At 48.0% G+C, this 27841-nt stretch overlaps 1 protein-coding gene across 1 annotated transcript; it reads left to right on the top strand.

Annotated features, from left to right (window-relative positions):
• Nucleotides 1-16014: 16014 nt before the first annotated feature.
• GSX2 (GS homeobox 2) lies at nucleotides 16015-27344 on the top strand. The gene is made up of 2 exons (XM_082462411.1): nucleotides 16015-16845; nucleotides 17545-27344. Exons 1-2 carry the CDS (start codon nucleotides 16272-16274, stop codon nucleotides 17883-17885), a joined length of 915 nt encoding a protein of 304 aa, XP_082318537.1. The 5' UTR covers nucleotides 16015-16271; the 3' UTR covers nucleotides 17886-27344.
• The last annotated feature ends 497 nt before the right edge of the window (nucleotides 27345-27841 follow it).

Here is a 27841-nt window from a genome sequence, read left to right as displayed (position 1 = left end):
AACATCAGCAAACTTTGTTCTCAAAGGGAGGAAGGATCCATAAATCTCTAAGTTCCCCTTCTGAGGAAATGGGCATAAGAAGGAATGATTTTTCCAATTCTCCATGAGGTCTGGCTTTGCCGTTGCCAAGACATATCCTACTTTCCTTTACCTCCCTGTCTATCCTTACCAAAACACTCAGTCAGCTGAGGGAAATTGGGTATCCATGTGTTCCTGCAACCTTACAAAAGCCCATTTAATTACAATGGTCAATACACAGCCCTGTACAAGGAGGAATGTAAAGAGATAAAGAAAATACCAGAAACTATTTTTGTTCTTTAAAAAATGAACACTAAAAATAAATAAATAAATAAATAAAATTTAAAAAATTAAAAATGAACACTAAAAATACGGTGCTTTGGCAAGATTTTGAACTGCAGAGTCTCAGACATGGGTTTGAATCCAGGTTCTGCTCTTTACTAATCATGTGACCTCAGGCAAATTAACCTCTCTGAACTTCAGTTTCCTCGTCTGTAAAATGAGGATGATACCCTCTTCACTCAGTCAAATGTAGTAATATGGCAAAATGCTTAGTCTGGCATAGCAGACACAATAAATGATAGTTATTATCATTATTATTCTCATCATCTAAGAAACTTCAAACTGACTTAGTTGAATAGTTCATTTAACTCAACCGTCTCTCTAGATGATGCTGAGGGCTAGGCTATAAGATATTGCTCTTGAAAGATTAGCATCTGCATAAACAGATCCTGAGAAATTAGGCCCCAGTATACACTATGTAGAGATAAAACTTATAGTTACTATACATGTAAACACTGAGGAATTTTAGATGATTTGTGTTTTCACCATTAGGAAGAAAAAGGTAGAAGAACAGGGTAGAAGCACTTTAAGTGGGTAAAGATGTCAGTAGGAAGCCCCAGACATGGAGCTCTGTGTGCTGTGGACCACATACAGGCCTGCCTGCTTAAAGCAGAGATGCTGGTCCAGAATGTACTAGGATGAGGGCAATTAGATAGGTAACAAGGTGATGGATGGAAAATAAATTAAAAGTTATAGCTGATGATAGATAAATGGTGATAATGTATATGCATTGATTTACCATTTCTCCCTGCTTTTTCCATCTACCTGGGGTCTCAAAGATGAGCAACCTTCTTTCTGGAGGTGGATACGACAGACCATTTTGCAAGCACTTGAAGTCGTTCACGAAACACAAACATCTTGTGACCTGGAGCAGTCACTTAGGATTGTGACTCACACTGCGAATCTGAGCAATGCTGTTGCTTAGGACCAAGCCATAAACATCTGACTGCCCTAATTGCTGAGTCCTTGGCATGCTAAGTTGGCAATAGGCCCTTCAGAGATAAAGTTGTATCAGTCAGAAAATGTCTAAGGTCCACATGGAAAAGGAAGTCTTTTGGAAAGGAAACAAGGCAGGGTATCTGAATACTACATTAAGATTTCCCTACTTCACTCTGTTTCTATTAGATGGATTGGGATGAAGAAAGAGTGCTCAGGCCAACTTTCTAAGGCACCTGGTTGGCTAAAGGAGGCTATTTCGAACTCAAATCCCAAATTCCCACCAAGCCACCTTACAACCTTGATTTAGTTTCCAAATCTACTGTATTCCAGTCCCATTGTCAAGTGGTAAGGACTTGATTACCCCTAGATAGACTGACCAAGAGATTGTACAGTTCCTGAGAGCAGGGAAGTGAGACTCTGGAACAGAGTCAGCTTTCAACAAATATGTTAAATACTATGTGCCAATTACTCTGGTGGGCACTATACCCATCAGACCTTCAGGCCTTTCCTGACCACCGTCCTAACCATCACTTCAACCCTCAGTAATTTCATCTTATCTTAACGCTGCAACTATTATTCGAATACAGATTAAATACTGTAGACTGATGCCATTTATTTATTTATTTATTTATTTATTTATTTATTTATTTATTTATGGCTGCATTGGGTCTTCGTTGCTACGCGCGGGCTTTCTCTAGTTGCGGCGAGCGGGGGTTACGGGGGCTACTCTTGGGCTTCTCATTGCGGTGGCTTCTCTTGTTGCAGAGCATGGGCTCTAGGTGTGGGGTCTTCAGTAGTTGTGGCACGTGGGCTCAGTAGTTGTGGCTCACAGGCTCTAGAGCGCAGGCTCAGTAGTTGTGGCGCACGGGCTTAGTTGCTCTGCGGCATGTGGGATCTTCCCAGACCAGGGCTCGAACCTGTGTTCCCTGCATTGGCAGGTGGATTCTTAACCACTGCACCACCAGGGAAGTCCAACTGATGCCATTTTTACTTCCAGCCCTAATTTCTCTTAAGTTCAGATCCATTTTTCCAACTACTACTATACATAAAAAATTTCCCCGTGACTGTTCCAAAAGTACTTACAACTCAAAATGTTTAAAACCAAATACTTTTTCTTCTTCCTCTTCGACCCACTCCATCCACAAGCCCACCTGAAACAATGAAAAACTGCTTATCTTCCATCTGTAACCACTATGTTTGTTAATACCATCATCATTAACACAGACACCTGAGCTAGAAATCCAAATTCCCCACTGACTCATTTCTCTTTCTGTACCCACATTCCATCTAATTAGTAACCAAGGACTGTTGGTGCTCTCTTCCAAATGACTCTTGAATTTATCCTCCCTTCTCCTTTCCTGCCACCACTGATTAATGTGACCCTCTTCATCTCAGGACTGGACTTTAAGACTTTAACTGCCTCTGGTTTCTCTCTTTTCCAATCCATCCTTTACAATGATTACAATATAATCATTGCAATTTTCTGCTTAGCACCTTCAATGACTGTCCATCTAATATAGAGGTATCTCATAGTACTTCACTTGCCACTCAGACTGTTCCCTTTCTAGCGCTCAGCAGCCCTTGCTGTTTCTCCCTACTGCGTGCAGCCATTCCACCTCCACATAAGAGACATCCACCTTCTAGGCCTGTGCTCACTAGCAGACCTTTGGCCTAAAAGTCTCTTCTCTCACTGCTGTTGTGGTGGTGTTGTGTTGTTTTGAAGCTGAGCATGTCCTACAAACAGTTCAAGGCCCAATCCCAGAATCCCTGATGCCAGCTAGAAGAAGGAATGGCTCTCTTCTCCATGGTTTCATAGATTGTTGCATTCCATTAGAATTCATCAAGGGTTGTGGTTAGATTCTGGCCATCTTTGTTACCCTAGCACCTAGCACAAGTAGGCACTCAGTAAATAATGGTGAGTTGAACTGAACTGAATTTTAATAGCAACTGTAGCTCTATTTCCAGAAGTTCCTCTAGCAATATGGCCTAGACCTTATATTTAAAATTGTCCATTATTCTGACATGCTTTGTCTTGTGTTTACAACTAAATACACCAAGAGTCCTGTCTGGGTAGGGGTCATTCTCTGGCCAACATAAATGGTATTGTGATCTTTATTAGATACATTGTTTGGAACTCCATTAACTTGCCTGATCTCAGAAAAAGCACAGGTAAAAAGCCCCTTTTAGAACAGCAATGATGCGGTTAATTTTGGCTGCTGTTGTTCCTTTCTGAACTATGCCTTCTGCATTCATAATTAACATCTCTGTTGCCGTAGATCACCTGGAACTGAAAAACAGTGTATAACTGAGACATGTATTAAATTCTAAATGGAGATGGCATGGCGATAATCTGTGAATAACCAAACATTGAATTAATATTTCAATAAACAATTAAATTGTTCTTTTCCTTTTCTTGTCTCGAAATGTTTTAATTTTCCCCATTCACATAAAAAAGTAACAATGTATGCCATTCGAGGGATAACAAAGAAGCAACTGTCATTTATTTTACTACATGTGAACATCTTTGAGGAAAAAGTACTATCTTTAAAAATTTGTTCAGAATTGGTAATTTTATATTTACATCTATTTTGTGAATCACATTACTTTTTCTTTTACTGATTTTAGACTTTGATATAATTAATTGTTGCTCTAACACCAGTTATTGATGAATGGCTATTGAGGTATCAATGCTCTCAAAAGGAGATGTCAATTTTTCATAATATCTGGGAAGACAGTGGTGCTGTGTATGCCCAGAGAATGAGGGGCATTGTCTTGCTAAATCAGTTTGCAGTCAATGAGCTCATCAGCTAAATCTGATGGACTGACAGAGAAACCAAACATGAGGAAGGAACTATAATACACTGACTAAGACAGTATGTTGGTTTGCCCAGAGCAAGTCAGACAAGGTAGGGCATCCAGCCAAGTCCAGAGATTCCGGGCAGACTCCAAATGAGCTCGAGCTAACAAGACAATATCTCTTGTTTTCAACCCTGTGCAAATTATAAACACAAGAGGATGTGGCCATTGTGTTATGTTCCCCCAAGCACCACTCATTTAGCTGGGGCTTGAGCAGCTACATAATACTAAAGACAGACAGTAGAGGGAGGACCCCAGCCTTCAATCTGGGGCCAGATTTTAGAGGGACCCACAGTGAACCAGTAACCTATTAGTTTTCCTCATTGAGCCAAGTGTCTCCCACCCAAAAAGACACTCTGATTTAGATCCTAGTCCTGCATCTGATTTGGACAAGTCCTTTAACCTGTGAATACCTCACTGTGGAAATAACAGTTGGAAAAAAAAAATCCTGTCTAGCTTATATTAATTGTGAGATCCAATGACACAAAATATTTAAGACATATTTACAACATATTCTTTGTAAACTCCAAAATGCTATGCAGAGGTAAGATAGAGTTGTGGTTAGGCATCTGCCCAGAACACTGGCATTCTTCTTTCAATCCTGTACTTAGTACTGATTGAGCACCTACTGTTCCCAGTGACCCCAACGGACATAAATATCCTCCAGGAGCTTTCAGTCTAGCAGGGAGATTCTGACAATAAACACACAAACACAGTACACATTATACATTATAGAGTATGCTGGAAAGTGGTAAGTGCTATGGGAGAACAAAACAGAGCATGGTGAGGGGTCTGGGAGTACAGAGGGCACAGTAAGGGCTTTGGTATTTTTAAAATAGTGAGAAAATGACATTTGAGGGAAGACCAGAAGGTGAGGAAGTGAGCTTGTGGGGAAGAATTCTCACCAGAGAGGAAGGCCAGTGCAAGAGAGGGCCAGACAAGCAAGGAAAGTAGAGCAAGCGAGTAGGTCAATAGGAGAAGAGGGGGTCAGAGAGATAGACATGGCCAGATCATGGAGGGCCTTTTTGGCCATTGTAATATATTCGGTTTTCGCTCTGACCTGATTTGACTACTGTTTTTAGAGAATCTTCTAGCTGCTGGGTTGAGAACAGACTACAGAGGCAAGTATAGGAGGAAAAAGCCCAGTCAGGAGACTAGACTGTGATGTGGACCAGTGTGACAGTGGTGGGAGTGTCGAGAGTGGTCAAGTTCTGGATATTTTTAAAGGTAGAGCCATCAGGAATTTCCAATGGAGTAAATGTACAGAGGGAAAGAGAGGAGTCAGGAAGAGTCCAAAAGTTTGGTTCTGACCCACCAGAAGATAGAGTTGCCAGCAACAGAGATGTGCCCATATGGAAGGGAGCTGGAACTCCTCCTCAATTTTCCCTCCTAGTTGCAGGAATTCTTCCTGCAAATGTAAAATTGTGGATAAAATTGTGACTACTTGGTGACTGCTAAAGGGACTGACCATTCATCTCTCCGGACGTCAGTTTCTCTGGTTGTAACATGAGATGGGCCAGCAGGATAATGGCAAAATTCCTTTTCAGCTGCTAAATTCGAGAACCTAGATGTTGCAAACAATTCTCGCACTTTTCAAGATTTCTTTCTGTTTTATTTTCTCTTGAAAAAAGTCTCAGTAAGGAAATTCAATCTTTGAACATGATCTTTTTGGTTTAAAATAAAATTTTGTGATCCTAGTTAGAACATCAAAAAAAAAAAAAAGAATCTTAATAAGACAGCCTTCTTTAAAAAAAAAATTATGTCCTGCAATTGTTTATACAGTATCTTGTTCCAGGGAGGTACATGGCTAATCAGGAAACATATTTCCTATGTCATATTTCATCGGAAATCTTGCTCACAAGTTTAAATTACAGCACGCATTTTGTGTCACTGTGAAAATATTCCCTTTCACTTTAATGGTACCTGAGTGGACTCAAAATGCTTCTAAGGCCGCCTGAAAGAACATTTGGCTCCTGTAGAGTCTCGCTGTCTTCCCTCAATACTTTTCCCTTTCCTCTTGACAACAGCACTATTGATACCATTGGTTCAGGAGGAGAAGTCACTAGAGAAGAATGAAGACCAAGTATCTGATACTTACAGCCTGATTCTAGAGAGGAATGCAGTATAAACATACACAGATTAATTTAATTTAAATCCATGGATAATCTCTTAAACTTGTAGCCCACAAACACAGCATCTCCCCTTCTCCCACATTCCATCAGGCCTGGGGAACACCATCATCGCCATCATCATAGCTTGTATATATTGAGGGCTAACCATGCACCAGGCATTTTCCCACGTTTGTCATAACAACTCATTTAACACCCACAGCCACCCTATGAGAAGGGTCATTATTATTTTCATTGTCAAAGGAGGGGAGATTCACACCCAGGACCTCCTAACCCTATGCCCAAGCTCAATAGTGCAGTGAAAGGGTTGAGGCTGGGGTGGAGCCGGAATGCACACGCCCTTACTACAGTGCATTGTCTCAGTGCTATCACTGTCTGTCTTATAAGCCCTTCTGCTTGAGGGCACAGGCCAAAATTTATGTTTGCATCATCAGCATTTGGCAAAGGAGTTACCCATGAACAGAAAGCCCCGTGAAAACTCCACGATGAGTGAGACCTAAGCTATCTTGTTCTCCTTGTTTCCCCAGCGGCCTAAAGCAGAGCCTGGCATACTGTAGGCACTCCATAAATGCTCACTGAGAAAATGGATGGAAAGACGATCCAGATGGGAGTGAAGAAAACTGGCGGCAGAAAAGAAGGGGACTCCAGGAGCCATTGCTCCAGAGCCCCTCCCGCTTAGCACGTCCAGTTTTCAACGTGAGGTCCCCTCCTACCCCGCTACCACCTCCCTCCCCGAGGTCGCAGGTGTTCCAAGGCCCCAGGCAGACAGAGGACTTGCCCTGCGGTGGATGCCCGCTGCGTAAGCAGGAGCGAGCAGCCAAGAGGCCCGGCCCGCGGGAGGAGCCACGCCCCGCGCACCCACCCCACGCACGCACGCACTCTCAAATGCCAGCTTCTCTCTCACACACACACACACACACATACACGCGCACACACGCTCTCTTCCACGTCCACACTCGTACTCAAACGCGCACACTCCCCAGTCACACTCTTCACAGACACCCTGGCAGGCCCGCACACACAGTTGCTTCCACAAACGCACACTCATGGGACCCCACGCTTCTCACACACTCACATTCACACGTCCACTCATACACTCTCACACACTCAGCCTAATTCTCACATTCATATATGCACACACTCCTATAGTCACACGCACACTGATGCTTATAACCCCCCACTCAAACTCCTAAACACCTACACTCTTCACTTTTACACTTACACACATGCACACGCTACTCATATTCACCCTTCACCTCTTCACACACTTGCTGATATACACATTCACATCATACACACCTTCCCGCAAGCACTCATTCTCACGTTCACGCACGCTCACCCCCTCGCTGTCTCACACACTTTTCACACGCTCTTGCGCACACACAGAATCGCACTCGGTTCCCCCGCCCTGCACTCACGCTCGCGCTTGCGCATCTGCCACGGCGAGGACGCTAAGCCGAGCGTGAGTGCCGCAGGTGTGCTTGGAGTTTGGGGGCTGTTGCTGATGGAACCGTTTTCAGGCTGTGGGTTCAATGAGATCTCTTAGAGCCGCTGCGTTTTCCAGTAAGAAACGCTAGGCAGGGACAGGGGGAGACCGAGACCCAGCGAGGGCGACAGACACAGGCAGGTGTAGGTTGCAGTTCTCCCGCGGTGGCAGCCAGAACGCCGGGAAGGAGCAGGCACGCGGTGAGCGCGGCGAAATCTCGGAGCCTATTTACCCCCAACTAGGGATTGGCCTCGCGGGCCTCTTGCAACTTCTGCCTCCCTCGGCTTCACCCAGACCTGGAGAGAGGAGTGACTGAGCACGGATTTCGGAGAGCCCCTGGCGGAGCAGCCCTGTTCCCGTGCTCAGTCCCTGTGACCTACAGGACATAGCTCAGGAAGCTGTGGGCTAGGGTGAAAAGGGGGACAGGGTCAGCATTAGAAAGTCCTCAGTTTGAATTCTTCCTCTGCCATTTCTAAGCTGTGTGGCCTTGAACAAGTTGCATAACCTCTCTGAGCCTCATTTTTCCTATCTGTAAAATGAGGTATTAGTCATTCAATACTTATTCCACTCCTAATATATGTCACCTCTAAGCTGGACGTTTTATATACACTGGCGAATAAACCAAACAGACCCAGTTTCTGCCCAGTGCAGCTTGCAGTCAACTGGGGGAGGTACTCAACCAGCACTGAAATAAACCTACAGACATACATATTGATTATGATGAAGGCTTTTGAAGTAAAAGAATAAGATGTTGCTTTCACCTGCCCAAATGTCTTTCAACACTTACTATGTTCTGGGAGCAAGTGAATAAAAACAGTCACATTCCCTATCTCATCCCAATTCCAGTCTGTGCCTTTTCTGTCATATGGGCCACATTAGACTAGTCTTTGTTATCTTTAATATATAGGAAAACCACATTAACCAAGGAGTGGACAATAAACAAATGAGAAATAATAAAAGTACCTACCTCACAGGGTCATTGCTAGAAATAAATGATGCATTAAAGGCTTAACTCATAGCCGGGCACATGGTAGGTGCTCCACTACTATATATAAAATAGATAACTAATAAGGACCTACTGTATAGCACAGGGAACTCTACTCAATACTCTGTAATGACCTATATGGGAAAAGAATCTAAAAAAGAGTGGAGATATATATATATATATATATATATACACACATATATATAACTGATTCACTTTGCTGTACACCTGAAACCAACACAACATTGTAAATCGACTATACTCCAATAAAAATTGTTTCTAAAAAACATAGTAGGTGCTCAATAAATGCTAGATATTATGAGGAGATTGTATCGCCTAGTGCCTAAAACTTCAGCCTTCTGCATTCTACAGACAGGACCTGAATCCTAGCTGTGTCATCTCTAGCTCTGTGACCTCGGATAAGCCTTTGAACTTCAATAAGACTCGGGATTCTCATCAGAGAAACAACCATAAAAATAGTGCTTTATCTGGTAGGGCAGTTATGCAAATTAAATGAGGTTTTGTGGGCAAAGGCTCCTGATTAAGAGCAAGGCACACAACGAGAGCTCGGGAAATGATGGCTATGAGGATTCTCATACCCTCCTGTTTCCTCCCCTGTAAAACAAGTCAGCAAAGCTGGAAGGTTTCTCCAGGCCAAAGGAGCCTTGAAATTTGGAGCGCAGTCCCAAGTGGGGACTAGCAGGATGGAGCTCGAGGCCTTTGACGGGGGTGGGGAACGGGAGGTGGCGAGGTTCTCCCGGCAGGCTCAGGTTGATGGTACGCCCAGAAACCGAGGGCCAGAGAAACGCCTGGCTGGGTGGCTCTAGGGTGCGGACGCCAGGCTGCGGAGAAGCCTTTGCGGGGGCGGAGAAGGGATTGGGCAGAGGCTCCGGCTCCCTGGTTACTCACTAGGAAACCCGGGGCTCTGGTACCTCATTCCCAAGCCTCAGGACCCATGGAGCTGCAGGTCGCAGATAATAACAAAAACAAGAGACGCCACGAGCTCTTACCAAGCACCAGGCCGGGTGCTTGGCAGTCCTTAATTCTTCTACCCTCATTTATCTAGACTCGAGAGCTGCGTGCGTTTTTCCTAATTCGCAGATGCGGAAACTGAGATTCTTCTACCAGTCTCCCTGGCCTCATTTCAGTTCTTGCAGTTAGCCGAGAGAAACTCTTCTCGGCTTTTGTGCGCACCCTTCGGTGTCCCGACACATTCCCCATCCCCTCCCCGCCATCCCGTCCCAGGCCGAAGCTACCCAGTTGTCCGGCAGGTCACTTCAGCCTTCGGCTTTATCCACTCCCAGAGCCTTGAGGGCTTTACTTTCATATTCACGCGACTTTTTGTGATTCACCAGATCTGAGTTGATTTGTCGATTCGTTTGACGTACAGGAAGCACCCAGGGGGACGGGTCTTGTGCAAGGGAATTCCCTGGCACCAAACCTGGCATATAGTAGGCACTCAGTACACACTTTCAACAACTCTCAATTGTTGAATGAGGCTCAGAGAGGTTATTATCTTGGATAAATGAGGGTAGAATTTGTTATTTCTCAACTCTCACCACCTTCAGGACCACATAGAAAGTGACCCATGCTTTTTGTTTTTAAGTTGTGTTCTGGCCACACACCATTAAATCAAAATCTCTAGGGCATCCGTTCTCTCCAGGAGATTTTTGTAGATGACCAAGGTTGAACACCAGAAAGGCCAGATTGCTAAAAATTATAAAGGTTCGCTCTCTTTTTTGTAACAATTTTTTTAATATATAAAAAACTGTCTTGAATCCCATTACTAAGCAGCTATTTAGGCCCAGTGCTTTCAGCAAACTTAGGCCAAGGGAAGTGGAGAATTGGTGCTAATTCAGCCCTCCCCTTACACTCCCAGCTCCCCGATTCTACCCCAAAACCACCAACTTTGAAAAACGTAGATTTTTTTAAAAATGGCAAGCGCCGAGAGAACGGGAGAAGGAGGGCGGTGCAGCATTTGCTTCAATTATCCGGATAATTGTTCCCCACCTCAGACCATTGTTAGTAAAGTGAAACAATATTCTATTGGATACAGTCTCGGCCTTTTCAGCCTTGCTCCCTGCAGCGCCTAGCACACGCTGGGCACTGAGTTGGTGCTCAATAAATTTTATTCTGATGACAGAGAGGAGCTTTAAGGGTGGGGGAGGGATGCCTTGTTAGGCTTAAGGATTTGGGACTGGGCGAGTATTAATTAAGGGGAAGGGGGGAGCAGAAAGGCTGTGTGGCAGGGCCTGGGTGCCATCAAAACTCTGTTCAGAAGGCTGTTCCTGAAATTCTCAGCCAAGCTCCTCACTTCTTTCCCAGAACCTTCCCCCCCCCTTCCTCTCTGAGGGCCGAATTGAACTCTTGTGCCTGTGGCGAGCACAAAGGCGAATTCAGGTTTCTCAAAGGCCCATCGGTTCTGAATAAACACTGGGGAGAGGCAAGATCATTTCTCGGCGGTGGCTGAGCCCAAGGCCCGCAGCCTGCCCTCTCCATGGACCGGCCTCCCCCGACCATGCATTAAAAGTAACAGTACTGGGGCAGCTGAAGGGGAAGCCAGGACCTGAGTCCCTCACCGCTCAGCCAGTGCAGAAATGTGAGGGCTGACTCCCAACTGCCCCTCTTTCATCCCAACTCGTGCTTTTTCAAGAGGAGCTTGGGTTCCCTAAGAGTGTGTATTTGCTAATTGCAGCCTCGGCTTTAATGAGAGTCTTTTAACTCCCCCAAGCCCGTTTGCAGGTTACAGCCTTATCTGGGGATCCCCGTTTTCCACCCTGGCTACACATCCTGTGAACAATTGCCTCTCTGGCTCCTGAAAAGAGAGTGAGCCCCCCATCTCTGCTGAATGCACGTCTCGGTTCATCCAAAGCTGGCGGGCTTTTGATGGCCACAATGCAAGTTACGCCCAAAGAGTGTCTCTTTGGTCAGATCGACAATGCTTGGCTTCACGTTTGCAAGTTAAACGGGCAGAAACCCGGCTGAAACTCCCACGCCAGACGCCGGGACATTTCGCTCCGCCCTGATCTGAGCAGAACTGGGGAATGGGTCTGAGCTGCGGGAGGAACGAAGGGGGAGCGGGAAAAGAGTCCTGATTCTCAACCACCATCTAGAAGAAGGGAGGGGGTGGAGGGGAAGGACCATTTTCTCTGGTATTTTTCTCTCTTACTTAAATATTTTTTTCATTTTGCTTTGTTGGCAGCTTTACCCAAACAACAACAACAAAAATCAAATGAGAGCATTTTCTCCTTGTCTTCACCTAGGTAGCCGCTTTCCTCTAGCCCCTGAAAATGTGACTCCTTCATAAAATCAAAATTTATGATTATTCAAATGTTGGGGACTGTGAAAAGAGAGGAAGAAAGAGAGAAAATTAATATTGCAGCTGTTCTTCTGATTAATGAGAGATAATTGCTCATGAAAAGTCACCCCTGTGGCATTTTGTTGTCTCCTGGATCTTTGTTCTTTTCCACTATTATTGAGGACTTTCTTGAAGACTAAGCAGTTCTTTTCAATTTTTGGGTATTCAGAAAGGGTTGCCTGGTTACAGAGAATGGGGAAATCTCTGGCTATATCGGGTAAGATGTGCCACAGACAGCAATATCACAATGCCACTCAGAGAAAAGGATGGATACAAGTTAACGATGCGCTTTCAATAAAACATTCATAGACTTGTTCACGCTTTGATAATGACCTCATTAAAGGGAGCTGGGGGCAAGTAAGTCCTGTCTCCTGTTTGTGTTCGGCTAACAAAACCCAGCTTTGAGATCATTCATTGCTTTGGAAACTAATATGAAATCAATGTAAGAGGAGCAAATAAATCCAAGGCGGCCCCGCCAACTCCCGGCTGTCCCGCCCTGCTCGCGGCCTCCTCCCTTTGGGGCGGGAGAACCGTGTGGGCAAATGCTGAAACTGAGAGGGGGAAAAAAAGGACTCGGGGTGGAGGGGGCGAAGCTTTAGGGGGAGCAGAGGGATGGGCAAAGTAAGACTTACAGCCGGAGAAAAACAGTAAGCACATCAATGGGTCAGAACTCTAGGGTTGCTGAATAAGTAATGTTTAGTCCACGCCCTTTATTTCCCTGTTTTTGCCTGTGAAAAGAAACAGGAAGAGAGAGAAGGAAGAGGAAAATGTGGGGTTCAGATCCGGTGTGATCCCAGATGGGGGAAAGTACTGGGAGACTTTCTGAAAGGTATATCCAAGAATTCGAATCTCAAGGTTGGGCTGCGAGGAATCTGCTCATCCGGACTCAGGCTGGAGAGTCCAGAGGCAAGAAGGCAGTGCCTCTGAACTGCTTTGATTTTTTTTTCCTCCGTTGAGGGTAAGGGTGGGGTGTCCTGACTGGGCAGGGCTGGGGGATGGTGGGGACAATTTCTGTTACCTTCGCATTTGTGACATCATAAAAGACAAAGCAAAGCCATCCTCTGTCATCCCCAGCAAAAGGGGGAAAAAATCAAAGGATTCCCCCCCCCCACTTTAAAAGAACTAATTTTCTCCTTGAATTATGAAAGTAACGGCTTAGGTAACAGCCTGTACTCTGTACCCAACTGCTTAATACCGAATAAATCCTTCCACGTGGCTCCCTGAGTCGTGGCAATTAGAGCTCATTATAGGCTCATAAGAGCTCTCATTTCAGGGATTACTTAATGGACGATGAAATTTTATCGGACAGAATCACTGAGAAATAAAATTGGGTGTTAGCGGGGGCACCATGGGGGCACGCCGATGGTGTGCCCAGGGTCCCTTTCTGCTCCGAATGGGTTGGAGGTGCTGCAGTCCCGGGGGAGGGTAGGTCTGGGCAGGGCCAGCCGCAAAGCTGTCCACAGGGTCAATGGGCAGGGGAACGATGGCAAGGCACACGGGGTTGGGGAGCTTCTGAAGACGGGGCTGGAGTGGAGGAAAGGGGGCGGTGGGCGGGGAGAGAGACTGAGAGATCCAAAGAGAACTAAAGAGAAGAGTCTGAGAAAAGAGACTCCAATGTGGAACGTGACCCCAAAATACTTGCTCTTGGTGGGCTCAAGCAGTTAACCGAGTATCCTAATAGACAAATTTCTTGGTCATGGTCTGCTTTCGGCCTCAGTCTGGCCCCAAGCCGCTACTCCCCTCGCAGCCCTAAGCAACCCTATGGGCCTCTCACTTTTCTCAAAATTCACCAGCACACCAACTGGAGGTTTCTGTAGGCAGACATAAATCGAGTTAGATGCTCAAGCATCATAATTAGGATTCTCTAAAATAAAATGATCCTCACATAAGCACAACTCCCAGCACATTAGCATAGAAGTTCTTCCCAAGAGCAGAACTAGAACCACTGCAGATCAAAGTGAATAAATACATATAAATATATATTATATAAAATTTTAAGTGAAATGTATATATACACTTGCAAAGTCAACAGGGAAATCATGTCACCTGTTTGGACAATTTAGGCCTATACAAACATCCTGCCATTAAGCACCTCCCAATGGTGGAGCTCCCAGTTTTCTTTCTGAGGCTGGAATGATTCGGGAACTGCCCGGATTCTCCCATTGTGAGCGAGGGCGGGCTGGACCAGGCAGGCTGGGTTGAGGCTGAGCGCCTGCGATGGCTGCAGCAGCAAACCTTGTGGTACAAAAGTAGTTACAGCTGAGCTGCCCTGAGTTAAGCCCTGAGACTCCTTAATTGTTGTCACAAGATGTTGGATTAGCACATTTCTGGAATAGCTGTCTGTTTACACTCCGGAGACTCACCGTCCACTAACCGCTTTCTAATTGAATTCTAATCACATTCAAATAGCTCAATAACCAGCCTCAGCTGCAATTCATAAAACTTTAATTGCCATCCATAAATCCTGGGCTCCCCAGAGCGGGGCGTCCCTACAACCCAATTACACTTCTCTAGCAGGCAAGAGAGACGGTCACAGAGATGGAAAGGGGAAAGGAGAGAGGACAGAGAGACAGCCGTGTCACCAGCGGAGAAGCTGATGCTCCCCTAGGATCTGGGCCCTTGGGTCTCACAGGTGGAGGGAGTCCCGTCCCCAAGTTTCTTAGCACCGTTGTGATCTCAGGCCTGAAGTTAGCTGTTTGGGGGAAAGGATTGGACTTGTAGCTGTTGCTCACCCTCCCTGCTCCAGCCAGATTTTCCACAAGGGGAAAGAAGAGAAAGCTGTCGCTTCTGCAGCCTTGCTTCCCCGGAAAGATCAATAGCCCTTAGGTGGGCAGCCGCCCTCGCTCACCAGCCACTGGTGCACCCAGTCTTCCACCGCCGCTCAGAGAGGTTTCCTTTACCAAGCCACTTCTCCCATCCTGAGGCAGGGTTCACTGAGTGACTCAATTCCCTTCAACCTTTATGGGCTTTAAAAGGCGTGCACAGGGGAGAGAGCTTCCTGGTTAGCCTCCTAGGTGCCTAAGATCTGTAAAATGCAAAGGGGCAGGAGATAGCAGGACCCAGAACGAAGGCTTCCCTCAACCCCTGCCCAGTCTCCAGAAGGGCCGGGATTTGGTCCTCTCCCCAAAGTCCTTAGGATGGAGTTTGTAGGATTGGTCTGGAAATGCAGCAGTGGGACCACTCGGAGAAAGACAAAAGCGTACCTTCAATGTCTCTCTTTGCCAAGAGGGGGGTGGTTTCAGGTTAGAGGCACAAGGAAGGGTCATTGATCTGAGTGGCCCCAGAAGGCCCCAAGTGCAAAGGCATTTTAGAACTTACCAAGCATCAGAATGAAAAGCTCCACTTCTTAGCTGGGAGGCCTCTCTGTTATGCCCCCCGGATCCCTCACTAGCCAACCACCTGAATGACCTTGGCCAGTTTCAAAAGCTAGGGGACTCTGTGTGTGTGTGTGTGTCAGTCCGTGTCCCAAGCTGCGCTCCGGGACTGGGTCCCTGCCAGTCCACCGCCACACAATCCTGTTCTAAACCGCAGGCTTCACACTATGCCGTGCCTTATCCACGGCGGCTGGCACAGAAGAGCAAGGAGCACTAGGCATTCCTATATGGAAAGGCCTCAAAATCCCCACCTGGTGAGATCTGTGGCCGGAAGCGAGGAAGAGTTGGGCTGGGGCCCAGGCTAGGGAGAGGGGTGGGATGCAGGATGCAGCTCTATGATTTCTCGGGAAAGCGTGGAGAAAGAAGGGGAGGAGGCCGGCCTCCCCGCGAAATTAACAAAACCTACACTTTGCAAAGTCTCCCCCATCCCCCTCCTCCGAATTCTTCCCCGCCGCGCACCCGCCCCTCCTCGCCGCTTCTGTTGTGACTCGGGCAGCCTATCCCGAGGGTGGGGAGCTGCCGAGGAGCCTGAGCCGAGCGGTACTCCGCAGCATCACGTGTCGGGGTGGGGGCTATAAAATCCCGGAGCCTGGGCGTCGGGCGGGGGACGTGAGGACCAGCCCTCTCCAGGGACCCCTTTGTTCGCAGCCCAGACGCCGACACCTCCGCGTCCCCAAGGGCTTGACCGCCTGCGTCCGCGCCGCGCCCGGGGCAGAGCTCAGGACAAGAGAGGGGAGGGGGCGCCACGGCCGGCCGAGCCCTCCAGCCACCCACCCCTCGCGACATGTCGCGCTCCTTCTATGTCGACTCGCTCATCATCAAGGACTCCTCACGGCCCGCGCCCTCGCTTCCTGAGCCGCACCCCGGGCCAGATTTCTTCATCCCGCTGGGCATGCCATCCCCGTTGGTGATGTCCGTGTCCGGGACGGGCTGCCCGTCCCGCAAGAGCGGCGCGTTCTGCGTTTGCCCGCTCTGCGTCACTTCGCACCTGCACTCCCCTCGGGGGCCCGCGAGCTCCAGCGGCGGGAGCGCAGGGACCGGGAGTGCCGGGGCCGGGGGTGGCGGGGCGGCGGCAGCCGCCGGGGCGTTGCCCCTGCTCAAGAGTCAGTTCTCTTCGGGTCCTGGGGACGCACAATTTTGCCCGCGTGTGAGCCACGCGCACCATCACCACCACCCTCCGCAGCACCACCATCACCACCACCAGCCCCAGCAGCCCGGCTCGGCTGCAGCGGCGGCGGCGGCGGCTGCAGCGGCGGCGGCCGCGGCGGCCTTGGGGCACCCGCAGCACCACGCACCTGTCTGCACCGCCACCACCTACAACGTGGCGGACCCGCGGAGATTCCACTGCCTCACCATGGGTAGGGCCGGGTTTCTGGGCACCTGCGCGCGGTGCCTTGCCGGCTCCCGGGAGCAAACTTTCCGCCTTCAGTGGATGAAGTGGGAGCCTGGGGGAGGGGTAAGGAGGGAGGAGGGGCTTTTTAGTATAACTGTGGAGTCGTCCCCAGAAGTTCCACGAAGGTGGGAGTTAGCCTTCTCAGCCTCTCCAAGCAGCCTGATGCGCTTCACTCCCGGTATCTGGTGCCCGAGTCTTGCATAACATCGGGGCCTTTGGGACTTCGAAGTTGAAGGCTGAGAAATCGGAGGTTAACTGACTGAGGTCCGGGGTGGGTGTATTTGTACCTAAGTGTGGCATTCCGGCGTCGAGGCTGGCTAAAAGGGTTTCGTTGCTTTGGGCTAAGCCTGCCTGCCTTTCCACTAGGCTTGAAGGGAGACGACCGGACAGTGTAACCCCTCCCCCGCCCCCCACTTTAATCCTCTGACTTTACGTCCCGAACATCAAAGGCCTTCACTTGCTTTGGGCGTCCCTGTCCTTCCCGGTTAAGTAACGATGTGTCTTGAAATGAGAAAGAGTGAGAGATGGATACAGGTATTTGGTTGAGCTTCACGGGTGAGTCCTTGCGAGGCATCCTTTCCAAGGGATGGCACGTGGGGTGGGAGCGCCTCCCCACACCCACCCCCGAGAATTACCTCTCTGCCCTCTCTTGGCCCGTCTGCAGGGGGTTCGGACGCCAGCCAGGTACCCAATGGAAAGAGGATGAGGACGGCGTTCACTAGCACGCAGCTCCTGGAGCTGGAGCGGGAATTCTCTTCCAATATGTACTTGTCTCGACTCCGGAGGATCGAGATCGCCACGTACCTGAACCTGTCAGAGAAGCAGGTGAAAATCTGGTTTCAGAACCGCAGGGTGAAGCACAAGAAGGAAGGGAAGGGCACGCAGAGGAACAGTCACACGGGCTGCAAGTGCGTCGGCAGCCAGGCGCACTACGCGCGCTCAGAGGACGAGGACTCCTTGTCGCCGGTCTCGGCCAACGATGACAAGGAGATTTCCCCATTATGAGGGAGGGCTGCCCCACCTCTCCCTACACGCTCCCGTAATCCCCCCACCACAACGCGACGCGGCAGGCACCCAGGGGCCAAAATCCTTGGCCTTTCGGTGGTTCCACCTGGAGAAGGTGGAGACGAGTATTCCCAGGGGCTTACCTGCCGGGCCTGACACTTCTCCTGTCTCCTACTTGACCTATTTGTTTGGGACTCCACTCGCAGTTATAGATCATTTTTTTTAAATGTAAATAATCTAGATTCAACTCAGTCTCATCATATAACAAAGAAAAAACAGGGTTGGTTTAAGTTTAAAACTGTATGTGGGTTTTTGAAAGCGCATGTCATTTCCCTTTCCCTGTCTTTCAGAACCTGATAAGAACACGGGGTTTCTTGATTCTTTTTGTTTTGTTTTGTTTTTAATGAAAGTATTAAATTGCAAATAACTTAGAAAATTAAACCCTGTAGGTCTTGCTTTCTGAAAATTTGCCTGGGGAGAGTTTAAAATCCAAGTCACTGGAAGTCTCCTTGTGAATAGTTTTATATAAAATTTATATTTATATTTATTTAAATAAATGAAACAAAATCAAGGTTTTAAATTTGTGATGTTTGCTTTCTCCATCTTCCCCTGTCTCTCTCTCCCCCTTATGGACAGGGAATAAAAGTGTCTGAGAATTTAGAGCGAAGTTATGACTATAACTTGGTAATGTGGGTCTCTTGGTTGAGGGAGTTTGTGGCTCTATAGGATTTCTGTGTCACCGAAACTTCTGCCAAGAAGACACCTTCTGTCATGATGCTGCCTACCAGGTAGTACTTCCCATTCTTAAAATAGCTCAATTCCTCACAATTGACAGGATACGTCACTCCATTTAGAGTGACACTGACAATTAATGACAGGCAAACCTTTAAATTTATTTAGCAGGAGAGGGTGAAAATCCCTTACCTAGTATTTATTTTCTGTATCAGTCCCTCCTCCCTTTCTTTCCTTCTTCATCTCTCTCAGTACTAAAACCTGAATTATGTAAAGGAATCTGAATAGTAGGAATTGTTTTAGGAAGGGCAACAATCCATCAGACAGGTTTGAAGCAAACACATGCCAAGTTACAAATGATGCTACAAGCGACTAGAAACAATTCCGTTTTTGCGAGTTTGTCTAGCTAAGAAATTAGCTGGTTTCCACCACTGCTGAGAAAACAAAAGTTCAGGAATAGGGAATTATTTTGTCCAAAGACTTACATTCTCACTTTTCCAAAATAGCTCAGAGGTGCCTTCGGACTTTTGGGTTTTTTTCTCTGGTCTCCCTAACTTTAACCTAAATTAGTTCCTTTTTAGTCCCTCCCTTCCCATCACCTTGCAGAGTTCATTCGTGCAATCCTGGTCCTGGAGAAGACTTACTTTGGCTTTGCCCTCAGCAAGGCAACCTGGCTCTCTCTTCAGCACAGCCAGGTTCTGTCCTTTAAGGGAGAGAGTGAAGCTGGAAACATGGTAACTAGGAGATCTCATTCCCTGCAAGCTGAGTCCCACAAACACCCGCTGGGGTTATTTTTGATTATTTTCTCTAAAGATGCCACCTAAAAAGTCCAAGCCATAGGAACTGTTTACAACACACATACTCACGCTTCTTTAGGTCTGATTTACTTTAGGTCTGTAGGAACTGAAACCTCACCAGGTGGGGTTGGGCTCTAGTATGGGTTTCCCCGCCCAGTCTCTCTCTCTCTCTCTCTCTCTCTCACACACACACACACACACACATACGCCTGAGGCCCGTCGTCATCTCTCATTCTGGTGCTGGCCAGGGCAGGCAGGGGAGAGAAGAGGCTGGACGGTGCGTACTGAATAGGGAGCTGCCGCCGCTTTGTGCAGTGACCTGGGCCCGATCCTGCGCAGTGGTCACAGGCATCTGACTCGCCCCTGCCCACCGCAAAGGGGAAGGGGCGCTGACCCACTGCCTTTTCCAAAGATTCCGTCTCCCTCCTTCCCAATAAACAGGCGTCTCCGGGCACCGGTACAGGGGTGGGAGGAAGGGAGTTTCGTAGCGCAAAGAACCGGCGGCTAAGGAAGAATTCCTTCACAGGAAATAACAAGAAGGCCAAAGAGCCCCGGCCGCACCTCCTGCCCAAAGCAAAGCCTCATCTGAGAGGCGGACAGGCAACCCTGTCCCCTACCCATCCACTCCCAGCCCGGCCACTCCGTCGTCCCGCGCTCGGGCCTGGCCCGCCCCAAGTCCCTGCCCAGTCGGGACCAGAGCATCTGCACTTCTCCTCACTACCCGCGCCCAGACTGCTGAGCCACCCGCTTGCCACACTGATGCTGCACCTCGCCCAGCTCCACGGCCCGGCAACCGAGACGCGGGGCCAGCCCTCCGTGCCTGGTTTGGGGTTGGCTGCTCGGTACCTTTCCCTCCTGTCTTCAGCGAAATTCCTTAGGGAAGAGAAAAGAAACAGTAGATCCTGCACTGAGGCAAAAAGATTCAGGCAAAGACGCTGGACATTCTCCAAAGAAACGTTCTCCAGTGCATCTTCTTGTCACTTTCAGAGTGAACCATGAGGTCTCCTTGTCTCCTATTTTACACGTCACCAACGCCCGCCCCCCCCGCAAAAATTCAGTTGATGTTTTTGAAGATTGGGAATACGGTTTTGGGAATCTGTCTGATTTTAAAGGCCTACAGTTTCATCTTAGGTTAAGAACACCTAAGCCAACACTCAGATGTACAAATACTCTGTTAAACAATCTTGATAGCAAACACTCTAAGAGAAGTGTCCCCAGATTTATTAAAAGAGGAATGCTTAAGATGTGTGGAGTCACTCTTGACTATTTCTATCTGGGAAGCACTAGATGCTAGTTTTTCAATATGCCCCACTTGAAACACAGAACTCTGTTCCTCCAAAACATGGCCTCTTAGGGGCCTATAACCACATGATGGAAAGAGAGAAAGAGAATAAAAATGAGAATTAAAAATCAGGACCTTGCCCCATTAGGAGAAAAGAAGTGAGCAGCAGGGACCATTAGCGTGGATGAATCCACCTCTTTAAACAGGAAAAGAGCTGGGGGTTGGGGAGGATGGACGGCAGGAAGAATAACCTCCTGCCGTTGTGTCCTGACCCAGTCCAGAATTCCCAGCAAACAGGAGCAGAGACCTTTCCCCTTCACCCTCCCACTCAGTGGCCAACTCAAGCCCAAGGCCAAGGGTCTAACAATGATGGTGGCACACAGCAAGGCTTCTTGATTGCAAACCATGCCCAGGGCAGAAGGGACCCAGCAGCCCATCCCTGGGGTGTTCATGGCCCCAGGTGATAGAGACACTGGTGATGGTAGATCCCACCTCCTCTCCTAATTCTGAAGTGGCCATCATAGTTTACTGCCCCCTTCCAACCCCCCACCATATTCCCCGCAAGGATATCCACAGGTATTTTAGGAGAGACAAAAAGTTGGGGCTGTGAAGTCTTTTGACTTTCTGGCTTCCTCCTCCCTCCCCTCACCCCCACTCCTCACCAGTGCTGCCCAGTTATATCTAATCAGGATTAGAAATGCAGTTTGCTTGGCTCACCCTGACTGTGGTCAGAGAATTGCCAGAAAGGTGATTGTTCTAACTCAAAGTGGTCACAGAGGGCAACAGGGTCTGTGTGTGTATGTGCATGTACACACGTGTGTGTGTGTGTGTGTGTGTGTGTGTGAGTGGACTCTTGGTGGTGTTAATGTATGTGGGAAGAAAAGAGTTATTTTCACTAGAATTTTTTTTCTTTGTTTTTGCTTCGCACTTCTATCTTTCGTGCAGTTTCCACTCATTTTTCATGGCACTGCTTGGGAGATTTCTTTGAGGGAGGCAGGAAGAGGCTCAGAGTTGGGCTAGGGGAAGGAGCAAAAAGCTAAACCTCAGGGAAGACTGTAGTGAGCTCTGGGTAAGATCTCAGGTCCAGGCTTAAGGGTGTAAGAGAGAGAGGGAGAATGACACTTCCAATAGAACCTATTTGCTAGAGGAAATTGGGTTTAAAGGAGCAATCACTGCTTTAAAAGGAGCTCCTCCCATCCTCTCCAAACACAGCCTAAAGCTGTCCTAGACAAGAATGCAGCTCAGTACATCAAAGCAATTGTTCCTATTTTCATTATTCACAGGGAATCTTTGAATGTACCTGTTAAGGTGACAGACCTCTTAAAAGGGAACATTTTTTTCCATGCAATTAAATGGTGCATTTACTAGGCTTCTATTAACATAATTTAATATAAATCTATTTTATAAATCTTTAGGCTCACATTACTGAAAACTGAGCATCTCTGAAAAAAAAATACCTATGTCTCTTCCCTAAATTAGATGGAATAGAATCCAAAAACTTGCTATTCTAAGCCAGCTGGAAATATTAAAAGTAGAGGAATTTTTTGTATTGTCTTTTGTTAATGGTGGAGGTATGAAGAAAAGAGTCAGCTTGTCTCACAGAAAATGAGAAATTCCACAGGAAGGCAGGGCTTCTTACCCAAGGGCCTGGCACTTGGAGTGGTTAACACAGGCTAGAACTGGAACAGGAACTTAAAGAGATCTCTTAGGAACAGAGATGAATCAGAGCTCAGATGAAAAAACAACAACCAACCCTGACTCATATTTGGAAGCAAGTTTCTCCTGTTTGGGGAGAGAAAAATCCAAAGCCTGTGAGCTCTCACAGTCCCATAAGCTATTCTACATGGAGGTAGATATCCTTGTCTGTTCCCATAGCTGGACTCCTTGTTCTCAAGTGCACCCTCCAAAAGCTTGGGCATCCCATTGTCTCTGAAAAGGTGTTCTGTCTTCCCTTATATTGATGTCACTGCCTACCCTTCTGCACTAGGCATTGCATTTCTTCAAGCAGAGCCCTATGTTTTCCTGAACCCTTGTCCTACCTTTGTTGAGTCTTCCAAATCCTAAACCCAGGAAGGCCCCAGGGGCTCCTCTGAGTGAATCCTGACAGATCGGAAGTGTGTGCTGTGTGCTTAGGAAAGTAACTAGTTTCAGATTAATGAAGCAGTGACAATTTCAATCTGCTTAAAGGCGGAGGTTGGCACTGCCCAGGCCTGAGCGTGGGGAGCTCGCCAGGCTGGGCTTTATATTGTCCGCTTTTCTGAAGAGCAGACAAAGATGGATAGAGAGACATTGAAAAGCAGGGGGCGTATTTCAAACAGCCCCATAAAGAGGCCTGTCACTTTAAGACAAGAACCATAGTGCTTTGATGACTTTGTATTAGCTGCCCCATTTCAAATAAGGAACTCAAGTCTCTAGTGAGAGGGAGGAAAAAGAAGACTGTGAGAGGGAGAGGGAGAGGGAGAAGGAGGGGGGTGGAGGGAGGGAGAGAGAGAGAGAGAGAGAGAGAAAAACAGAGAATGTAGTGATATTTAGCCTGTGTGAGCACTGCAGCGGGACTAATTCTTAGGCAACTATTTGGTTTCTGAAGTTCAGGGAGAAACAACCCACAGCAGGTGCAGAGAAAAAAGGCAGGTGGGAGCTGCTCCTTATGGGAAAGAGCTCCCTGCCCCATGGGCAGCAGCCGGCTCCGAGGAGTTAAAGCCAGCTTGGCCTCAGTTGGCTGGGAAGGGCTGGAGAGGGATGCACAGCTCTACCGGCCCCAGACCGCTGAGGATTATAATGGAAATTTTTGAGAGCTTGAAAGAGAAATAATAGGAAGGAGGGGGACGGCAGGCTTTTGGAGTCCACCTTCACAAAGCCTAATTTAAATTGTTTGGGGTCAAGCAGCAGCAAGCCACCTCCCCCCTTTCCTCCTTAATTAATTAATGACCACGATTAATTATTAGGGTCTTGCATCTCAAAACTTCAAAACACCTTCCCCCCGGGGCTGATGAGTTGCTTGAGCCAGGCACGTGGTTCCAACTTGAGAGAAGAAAGTTGAAAGTTGGCAGTGTAGTCTGTGTCTCTGTTATCTGCTTCCCTCTAGGTCTCTGCCTCTGCTTCTTTTCTGTCTCTCCTACTCTTCCTCCCTTGGTGTGTCTCTGTCTCTGTGTCTCTAATCTTTCCCCTTTGTTCTCCAGGCTGATCTCCCCATCCTCCTCCAATCTCCCTTGGCCCTGGCTCAACCCTCCCAACTCCAGAACCCCAGCTGTCCCGGGAGAGGGGAGGATGCCCGTGAGGCCCTCACCCAGGGCACCAGCAGCTCCGAATCTCACCGCATCCTCAGTGGCGGGAAGTGAGTGGGCAGCAGTGTTCACTGGCTGGATCAGGAGTTACTGACAGTTTAGATTTTTTTTTCCTGCCAAAGAAATCTTTTTTTTTTTTTTTAAGGGACCGTAGGACCGGGAGCGGGAGAGCGCTTCGGCTTTGAAGGCCGGCGGAAGGGCTCCCCCGACGGTGGCGCTGGAGGGAGAAGCGTGTAGTCAGTTTCATTAGGCACTATTTGAACCTTGCAACGTGTGGTAATTTCTGGGGCAAGCTGAAGAGGGGGGATTATGTAGGAGGGACACAAGGAAATTAGCGAACGGTTAATTTAACTCGTTTTCTGCTAGACTTTTCGATACATTCCTAATTGACTGAGGGGCAGGTGAAGCTCCCGCCCCATGCAGGCTCATTCACGGTGGGAATAAATGGTTCTTTTTCAACTCACACTGCTCACAATATATCATCAGGGAAAAGACATGCAATGAATATGTTGATTTTTTTTTTATTATTATTAATGGAATTACACCCTGCCACGCAGGTGTGAGGGTAAAAACCTATACTGCAATGAGATAAGATTAACAATGAAATTAGAATTTTATTAGCTTTATATGTCACATAGACCTGGATCCGAACTGTCAAAACAAGCAACAAGAAAAGATATTCTGAAGGCAGCCCTGCCAATCAAGCAGGAGAAATGGAACAGCGTCGATCCAAACCACGATCAGCTCCAGTTCCTTCAGTACCTCCCTTGGGCCTTCTGCCGGAGGCAAGAGAGGGGTAGGGCCTCGCTTGGGTGACCGCCTGGGTTTCCGACCCGCAGGTAGTAGCTGAAAACACCACTTGAGCTCGGAGGCCCGGCCTAGAGCAGGCCCCAGCCGAGGGTAGAGGGGCCGTGATGACCCGAGGCTGCCGAGAGGTCAGCCGGAGGGGCCGGGCCACCGCGGCCTGCGGGCCGCAGGCTTCGCATCCTCTAAATCAGCTGCAGGCGCTGGCCGCGACCCGAGGGAATGGAGAAGAGTCGGAATGCGGGACTGGATGTGGAGTGGGGCGTCCCTTGGAAACCGCACTGAGTTTTGTTACCCGGGGGCCACTGCTACCTGGGCCTCGCAGGCGCAGAGGTGCCCTATGCAAATGGTTCACTATTAGGCGAGAAAGAAATACTTCAAATGGCCCTTTGTAACCTTCTATAGAAAATCGAGGTACTCTGCATGACAAAGCACAATTAAGCTTTCTATTCAGGAGTTCTGCAGCTGGTAGCCCATTGGGAAAGTGGGAGGAAACGAGAATATATTAATAGTGTGGCAAAAGTTTTTTGTGTGCGTGTCCTTTTCTGGGTCGGGGCTGGGGAGGGGCGGTGGGTGGACCCAGAGGGGAAGGAAGCTCCGCCTTGGATCCTTGCCACCTGTACAACCTCGTCTCTGCCCACGCGGAGAGCCCTGCTTGTCTGGCAGCCCGGACATTCTGAATGGTCTCGGCGACCCCCGCGCGCAGACCAGGGCTGGGCGGACCCTGCGGGCACCAGCGCCTGGACGGGACGGGACGCCTGCCCCAGCCTAGCCTCCTCGTCCCCGGAAAGCTGGGCTGAGACACGGCGCCCGGCTGGGCTGTTCTTGTTCCCCCGCGCACGAGGGAGGCTCCCAGACCCGGTGCTTCGCCCAGACGCCAGGGCAGGTGATGCACCCGGGAGTACAGCAGGGGGATGTTGCACTGGGAAAGAGACATGGGAAGAACAGAGCCGGATTTTCCGTTCAGCTCTAATTTTCTCCCATAGTTGAGGTTCACTTTCTAATCGTTCACTTTTACAGACCTCGAGGAGAATTTCTTGCTTCTTAGTAAAGAAGGGCTCTTAACCAACTGTGCTGGTTATTCTCCATTTGCCGGTCTAGATCCATCTCCACCTTCTTCTGGCCTGGTGGTTGCCGGAAGACACTGGCCACTGTGGATTGTACTACATCTTCTATTAACTGCATCACCTGCAGTCTCTTGCCTCTGGCTTCCATTTGGGTTTACTGAATGAGTGGCACTGCAAATAACCGAACAACCTGCTGAGAGAATCTGAGGTACATTGATTGTTTCTGGGGATGTTGCATTGTCCCAGTTCTGGCAGTTGCTGCTACTTTCCAGAAATTCCCTTTCTTTCTGAGAGCCTCTTTTCCAAGGCTCCAGCTCTCAGTCAGCCTCCTCCGGCACCTTCATGGAAAAAGGTGAAAATGCCTTCTGGCTTCTACTAGTCCCATCAAATTTTTGTTAGTTCTCTCAGCCCGGCACACATCTCTGCAAGTAGTCATTTTGTTGAAAACTTTCTTTAAAAATCCCCGCTCAGATCGGTTGCCGAGTGGCTGACCAGCCATGTTACGCTTGAGTCAGTCTCTTCTATAACAGTCAGGTCAATTGTCTCCTCACTTTTGCTGGGACGTCTCCCATGAGAGAAGTTGTCCCAGCCCATTCCATTTTCAACAGCTTTGACCACTAGGAATACTTACTTGTGTTGTATCTTCCTTCGTAATTTCCATCCGTGAGTTCTACCTAGTTCTTTCCTCATGGACTTCTAGGTGTCTGCCTTCTTCCCTATTCTCAACTGTGATGTCCTTGATGACAGCAACTGCATCTTTCATCTCTGCATCCTCAGCATTCATCACAATGCCTAGCACATAGTAGATGCCCAGTAAACAGTAGCTAGATCCATGCATCATTCTGCTTCCAAGACTCCACCAGTTGCCTCAAACATGGAGGCGAGAAACAACTATATTTCATTGTAGCTGTATATACATGTATGTAATAAACATATATGATATATATATACATAGGCTAAATATCCTATGTATAGAATAAATATCCTATATAGAGGATAATTATAGATAGGATATAGAGAAGGTTCTGGAATCAGTCTGCATGCTCTACCATTTACTAGCAGTGTGACCTTGAACAACTCACTTAACCTCTCTAACTTCTATTTTCCTCATTTGTAAGATGGGGATAATTACTAGTACTTCCCTCATAGGGTGATGAGGACTAAATAAGGAAACACACATGAAGATATACAGATATTTAGTTAACTTAGATAAGGTCTAACTGAAAAAGTAACTTTTAAATAAAGACCTGAAGAGAATACGAAGAACTGACCCTGTGGCTTGCTGGGGCAAGAGGATTCTAGCGGTAAAGAATTCCAAGCAAAGGCCAAGGTGGGAAGATGCCTGAAATAGTTGGGAAACCACGAAGAGGCAGAGTGACTAGAGCAGAGTGAGTGAGTGTGTGTGAGGGGGGAAGAGTGATGATGGGGTAGGGCTTGTAGGTCAGAGTAAGGGCTTTCGCTTTTATTTTTAGTTAACTGGGAAGCTCTTGTGGGATTTTATTTTTTATTTTTTTATTTTATTTTTTTAAATTATTAGCACCTTTAATTATTATTTATTTATTTATTCATTCACTCGGCTGTGTTGGGTCTTCGTCTCCGCGCGAGGGCCCTCTCCAGCCGCGGCAAGCGGGGGCCACTCTTCATCGCGGTGCGCAGGCCCCTCACCATCGCGGCCTCTCTTGTTGCGGAGCACAGGCTCCAGACGCGCAGGCTCAGCAGCTGTGGCCCACGGGCCCAGCCGCTCCGCGGCATGTGGGATCCTCCCAGACCAGGGCTCGAACCCGCGTCCCCCGCATTAGCAAGCAGACCCTCAACCACTGCGCCACCAGGGAAGCCCAGCTCTTGTGGGATTTTGAGCAGAGAAATGATATGCTGTAACTTATGACTAATCTGGATGAATTTGGCTGCTATGTTGAGAGAAGCCAGGAAGATAAGATACTATTAAATACAGCCAGGTAAGAGATGACGCTGGCCTGGACCAGGATGGAAG

The sequence above is a fragment of the Balaenoptera physalus genome, assembly GCF_965194825.1.
Source record: "Balaenoptera physalus genome assembly, chromosome: 5".
NCBI classification, from domain to species: domain Eukaryota; kingdom Metazoa; phylum Chordata; class Mammalia; order Artiodactyla; family Balaenopteridae; genus Balaenoptera; species Balaenoptera physalus.
This window is presented reverse-complemented; position numbering and strand designations above follow the sequence as displayed.